At 51.1% G+C, this 5,897-nt stretch overlaps 1 protein-coding gene across 3 annotated transcripts; it reads left to right on the top strand.

Moving 5' to 3' along the window:
* The first annotated feature begins 724 nt into the window (after nucleotides 1–724).
* Nucleotides 725–5,212, top strand: LOC113205122 (brachyurin-like). 3 transcript variants are annotated; one of them, XM_026420593.2, is made up of 8 exons: nucleotides 725–826; nucleotides 917–1,037; nucleotides 1,531–1,699; nucleotides 2,089–2,249; nucleotides 2,358–2,453; nucleotides 2,713–2,855; nucleotides 2,970–3,216; nucleotides 4,966–5,212. In XM_026420593.2, the coding sequence occupies exons 1-7, from the start codon at nucleotides 809–811 to the stop codon at nucleotides 3,198–3,200; spliced, it is 939 nt and encodes a 312-aa protein (XP_026276378.1). In that variant the 5' UTR covers nucleotides 725–808; the 3' UTR covers nucleotides 3,201–3,216; nucleotides 4,966–5,212. The 3 variants fall into 3 exon arrangements, with proteins under 3 accessions (XP_026276378.1, XP_026276380.1, XP_026276379.1); XM_026420595.2 differs by lacking the exon at nucleotides 4,966–5,212 and adding an exon at nucleotides 3,591–3,711; XM_026420594.2 differs by lacking the exon at nucleotides 4,966–5,212 and adding an exon at nucleotides 3,493–3,584.
* Nucleotides 5,213–5,897: the final 685 nt, after the last annotated feature.

The raw sequence follows: 5,897 nt of genomic DNA, 5'->3' as shown, positions 1-5,897 counted from the left end.
GGGCGGCGCTTTTTACGGCCCTCTATTTGTGCGTTCAAGTCGACGGTTTGGGAGTCATTGTCTACCATTATCGTGCAGTCCATCGCCATGAGAGGCGCAGAGCCGCCAAGAAGAGGCCCCCCTCTTCCTGTCATGGGGTGTGTGTGTGTATGTGCCCCGCCCCGTCCCGCCCCGCCCCTTTGGACTCACGGGAGAATACTAACAAGGCCCCGAAGGCTTTTTGGAAAGGTAAAGGTGAAGATCAACGCGCGCGGGGTTGACGACTGTGACTCTTTGAGCCGCTCACAATCAGGACGGAGAAGAAGCAAAAGGCATCAGCAGGCGCTAAAACCTGACGTTTGCGCATTTAGCGTGTTTTACGACGGTTTCCGCTTCCGCTCTGTTATTTTTAATTCCTTATTTTATTTTTTGCTGTGAAATGTATATAGGAAACTAAATCATACCAACCAATGACTGGCTAGTCTTTTGGCTGCGTGAACTCGAGCTCAAAGTTTTCCCTTTTCCCTCACAAAAAACTTATGAGGAACTCCCCATAACTTGAGAAAAACTCCTCAGATTTCGCGAGGAAGTCTCCTCAAAAAGTGTGGGAATTTTCATCATATTCCATAGAAATGACTTCCTGAGAATCTGCGAATAAGTTTTCTCAAATTATTTCCCTGAAAGTTTTCCTTAAACAAATCAGGCGTTGATTTTACCGGGAGGTACCCGTCAAGGCGACGCCAGGGCGACGGTCGCGGCTGGCGCCGGGCCGCCGCGGCCCGCACGGCGCCCGCAGCCACTGTGCGCGGCGCCGGCGCCAGTCGCAGCCATGGACTACCTGCCCGTCGTAAGCTTTTGCTCCGCGTTTTCTGTTTCGTTTCTAATCGTTTCCAAAACCATACCGAGACCCCCCGCCCCCTGTCGGCGCTCCCGTTAGGTCCTCGTGCTGCTGGGGACCTTGTCGTCGTGCTTGGCGGGCGCGCCACGGACCACCACCCCCACCACCACCCCCACCGACGAACTGTCCTTCCAGGCGATGGTGGCCGCACCAGTGAACTGTGAGTAGTAGCGTCCACCCTAAAAGAGGCTCGCGACGACGCGTGAAAAATGCACGCAAATTAATGAGGCATTTCAATATGTTCAAAATTTCAAGTCTTTTTGTTGTTATTTCTTTACGATTTATTTTGCCTCGATTTTTCCGTGAAGTTCACCGGCACCGGCATGTGAAAGTAGATATGCAACAGGGTACGAGAAAAGAGGGAGGGGGGTCCTTATCTACGACGCGGCGTGGTAGTGTGCTCAAGGGAAAAACGCGCGGTAAATTTGAATGGCCTGTCTGTCCCAGGAAATGTTTACGTTTTTAAAACACCTCAGTACATCACTTGCTTTTAGAATGATATTATATCGTTACATTTGTGGGGAGGATGAGGGGGTATGGATTGTCCCAGTTCGAGTGTAAAAGTTGTCGCATCGAACTGGTACGATTTCGTCTCAATATGTTGTTGTTTTGGTATGGGCTAAGCTGCAGTTTTTTAAGCAAAGAGCACTCAGTCTCCAGCGAGAGCCGCATCGTCGGGGGCCAGGCGGCGAACCCGGGCCAGTTCCCGCACCAGGTGGCGATGGTCGTCGAGGCGGGCGAGGGCGCCGGCAGAGAGACGAGCTTCTGCGGCGGCTCCATCCTCACCGAGACCATCGTCGTGACGGCCGCCCACTGCATACCGCAAGTAGAGTGCTCGGGAGTAGGGTGCTAGAGTAGGAGTAGAGTGCTCGGGAGTAGGGGTGCTAGAGTAGGAGTAGAGTGCTCGGGAGTAGGGTGCTAGAGTAGGAGTAGAGTGCTTGGGAGTAGGGTTCTAGAATAAGAGAGTAGACTGATAGAATCTGGAAATAGAGTGCTGTAGAGTAGAGTGTCAAAATCAGAATCCTGGAGTATAGTGCTAAACAACGGGAGTTGAGTAGCCGAGAGTAAAATAATTCTGGAGTAGAGGGGCTAGAATTTGGGAACAAAGGGCTAGAATCGGGAAGAAAAGTGTTAGAGCCTGGACTAGGTGTAGGGTGCAAAAGGGTCTGTAGGTACTAGTTCTTGTTTTTATCAGACCTATTTTTGCACAGGTCAGAGACGCGGAAGATAACCGTTTACGCCGGGGCAAACAGCATCCATGACGAGCCGACAAAGCAGGAGCTGGAGGTTGATTCGTTCATCGTTCACGGAGGTTTCTCGAAATATCGGAACGACATCGCTCTGGTCCTCTTGAACACTAGTCTGCAGTTCAGTTAGTAACATTTTTAGAGGTCATACGCGAATGACAACACCGAAATATTGATCAAAACATAAATGTGTGTTAGTCCCGCGCAGTTTATTGACACTTTTTCTTTTTCAGATGAACGTGTTCAAGCGATTCAGTTGCCGCCGAAGGACGTCGGTGCTCTGGTTGGTTCGAAGGTCGTCATGAGCGGGTGGGGGCGCACTACTACACGTACGTATAGTATCACGGCACAAGGAATGCACTGCAAAATAAATTGCCTCACCGAGATTTGCGAGTGGTCTATAGGTTGCACAAGGAATTTTAACTTTCCGGAAAAGGATTTGAGAAATTATTCAAGAACTTTTTAAAATAATGTATGATTTTTTTTTTGAAAAAGATTTGAATTTTGTCGCAAAATATTCGGAATTTAAAACCCAATGGTGGCACGCATCGCCCTCTGGTTGAATAAATGACTTATAAAAAATCGCAGACGGCGACATATCCCCCGTGCTGCGCTACGTCGAGTCCTACGTGCTGCCAAACCCTGTCTGCCAGCTGCCCTACCTCCTGCTGATGCAAATCGACGAATCGCACGTGTGCGTGTCCGGCCTCTTTAAGAAGGGGACGTGCATGGTGTGTAGCCCAGGCATTCACACACCTGCAAGTGTGTGACATTCACACCCTTGTGTTTCCACAATGTACAGTGTGCCTCTTTCCTGTTCATGCACTTGTTTCGTCCGACTGCAGGGCGACTCGGGCGGGCCGCTCTCGACGATAAAGGGCAAGGACGGCAACGCCACGCTGGTCGGTATCACCTCTTTCGGCATGAAGTACAGCTGCCTGGTGTCCTGGCCGCCCGTGTTCACCAGGGTCGCCTCGTTCCTCGGATGGATCGAGGACGGCATGGAGCAGCTCCAGGGCAAGCGCCGGCCCGAGGGCGTCAAGCACCTGTCCCGGTCCACCACGCGGACACCGTGATCGTCAAGGGTCAAAAGTAGGGACCTCTTTAGAAGTACGGAAATTTTTCGAGATTTTTATTTTAGACAGTTTCCTAAAGACTGTCTCTACCAGCGCAGATCGGACGGCAGGCGTGTGTAATTATTTTTGAATGTTTTTAAGTTAATTTCTGAATTTTTTCTTGAGGAGTTTTCTTTTGAATTCAACTGAAAATATTTCAATTCTTTCCATGTTTTCCTGGAAAAGCTCCGATTTTTAAATCCCTAGTAATTAGAGACCTAGCTCGGAAGTATACTGAAGTACCTCACTGCAGGCTGTAGGCTTCCATCGGCAAAATATCCCGCGCGCTTCGCTCCATGCGCAAGTCGGGATGCGGTGGACTGTTTTTACGACCGAATCCTCCCCCCATAGAGCACCACATACCTCGGCCGCCACCCGTGCAGCCACCACCACACCTGAGCATAGCCCGGAAAACAACCTTCCCCGCCCGAAAAAAAACCTCTGGCCGGCAATAAAAATGGATTCAATCCTCTGGGTCGTGTGTGAGTCATATCGTATCGAAGGATCCCACTCTATCACGCGTATGCGTGTGTGTGTGTGTGTGTGTAAAGTGGATAATACGTTCAGGCCCGCTCTCTGGGGGCTGCACCCCTTGCCCCCCACCCCTCTCTCCCTCCCCTGCGGCAGTATAAGCCCTAACGTGATGACCCCCCACCCCTCCCCTCCCCCATGAGCTGTCCGACTCTTCTGGACAGGTCCCACACCGCGCGTTGTAAGGCCCCTCCCTATAGGGGCCGGACCCCCCGATAAAGCTATATGCGGCGGCGAAGGGCCCGTCTACTGTGGGGTGAGCAAGGGCCCTCCTCTGGGAGCCCTGAGGGTGCCCCCCCCCCCCACACACACACACACGCTGAGATTCCTTTACGCCCCAAGGTCCGAGCGCACCTTCTTCTATCCCCCTTCCCCCCACAGTTGCCACAGGGGGCTTTTAAATGCATCTCAAAGGGCTTTAGCGGCGCTCGTCGTACAGAAACAAAAGTGGGAATCAACGTCCTTAATTACCATCATCATTATGGACTGCTGCGCCCCCTGGCTTTCGGGTGGTGCGTGTGTGACCGTGTGACCCTGACCCATCCCAAAGCAGTGCTACATTTAAAAAGAGAGCTGACATAAAAGAAATTTCACTTGCGTAGATTTTATCATACGCTAGAGAAGTTTTGGACCGGGTTAAAAAAAGGATAAAACTAAAAAGGCGTTTTCTTAAATAAGAGACGACCGAGGGGTGGACGACTGGGCGGCTCCTGTGTACAGGCCAAAATGTACTCCAGGTGTTCTCCGATTGTACTCCGACTGTACTCCGTGTACTCCGGCCGTTTTTGTCGCAAGTTCTCCGCGTACTCCGACTGTACTCCGGGTGTACTCCGGGTGTACTCCAGGTGTACTCCAGGTGTACTCTGCGCGCTCCGACCGGCAATACTCAGTGTTCTCCGACTGTACTCCGTGTACTCCGTACTCCTGTGTACACGAAAAATTCAAGTCGCCCACCCCTCGGAGACGACCCGTAAGAAAAGTACTAAACCTCTTTTTTTTTTTAATGAGACGCAGTTTATGTACAGCCCCTTGCTCACCTGCACGAGATATCCCACGGATTTCAAACCCCCATACGCCTTTATACCGCGCGTCGCTGGAGGGCGGAACAATCGAACCCCAGAAGCAGCCTGCCGAGTTTATTCCTCGTAAAAGTCTCTCGATATCCCCAGCTTCCTCCTTCTTTTTCCCTCGACAGGTTTTTATCGGCACACGGCTCTGCTGGACTTGACGGGTGTGACGGGTGGTGCGACGGGGTCGCGGCCGCTTCCTGCCTCGAGGCGCAAACAAGCCCACGGGGCCCACAGATAAGAAGATGGGCCCATATGCCAGCCAGAAGGATTCCTTGATTCCTTCTTCTTCGGCCAGGAGGAGAAATGGACGAGAACGGACGGAAAGTAATTTCTCATTGATAAATTGAAGAGAGGCATTGTCCCAGTCTGTGATTTTTTTGTTATGTCATCTTATTTCACAAATGTTTAAAGCAGGCAAGAAAAACGCCAGTCTCAATTTTTCCTTCGACACTTCAAACACTTCAAAACATTTCAAAATACATTAAAAAATTCAAACATAGCCCAAATTTTTAATTTGTAGCACCAGTTTTTAAGATCAATTCATAATTGAGATTTTAAAATAAATTCTTTAAATGATTCTTATTTTATCGCTTTTACCCCCTCTGGTTGAATAAATGACTTATAAAAAATCGCAGACGGCGACATATCCCCCGTGCTGCGCTACGTCGAGTCCTACGTGCTGCCAAACCCTGTCTGCCAGCTGCCCTACCTCCTGCTGATGCAAATCGACGAATCGCACGTGTGCGTGTCCGGCCTCTTTAAGAAGGGGACGTGCATGGTGTGTACCCCAGGCATTCACACACCTGCAAGTGTGTGGCATTCACACACTTGCGTTTCCACAGTGTACAGTGCCTCTTTCCCGTTCATGCACTTGTTTCGTCCGACTGCAGGGCGACTCGGGCGGGCCGCTCTCGACGATAAAGGGCAAGGACGGCAACGCCACGCTGGTCGGCATCACTTCCTTCGGCATGAAGTACAGCTGCCTGGTGTCCTGGCCGCCCGTGTTCACCAGGGTCGCCTCGTTCCTCGGGTGGATCGAGGACGGCATGGAGCAGCT

The sequence above is a fragment of the Frankliniella occidentalis genome, unplaced genomic scaffold, assembly GCF_000697945.3.
Source record: "Frankliniella occidentalis isolate FOCC.00 unplaced genomic scaffold, Focc_3.1 Scaffold237, whole genome shotgun sequence".
NCBI lineage: Eukaryota > Metazoa > Arthropoda > Insecta > Thysanoptera > Thripidae > Frankliniella > Frankliniella occidentalis.
Note: the sequence above shows the minus strand (reverse complement) of the source record. Positions and strands in the feature narration are given on the sequence as shown.

What these genes read in the sequence shown, in the direction of transcription:
- LOC113205122 (XM_026420593.2), top strand. An exon ending in ACGGCCGCCCACTGCATACC is followed by an intron (nt 1,700 to 2,088) that starts GCAAGTAGAGTG and finishes ATTTTTGCACAG; the next exon opens with GTCAGAGACGCGGAAGATAA. An exon ending in GTGGGGGCGCACTACTACAC is followed by an intron (nt 2,454 to 2,712) that starts GTACGTATAGTA and finishes AAAAAATCGCAG; the next exon opens with ACGGCGACATATCCCCCGTG.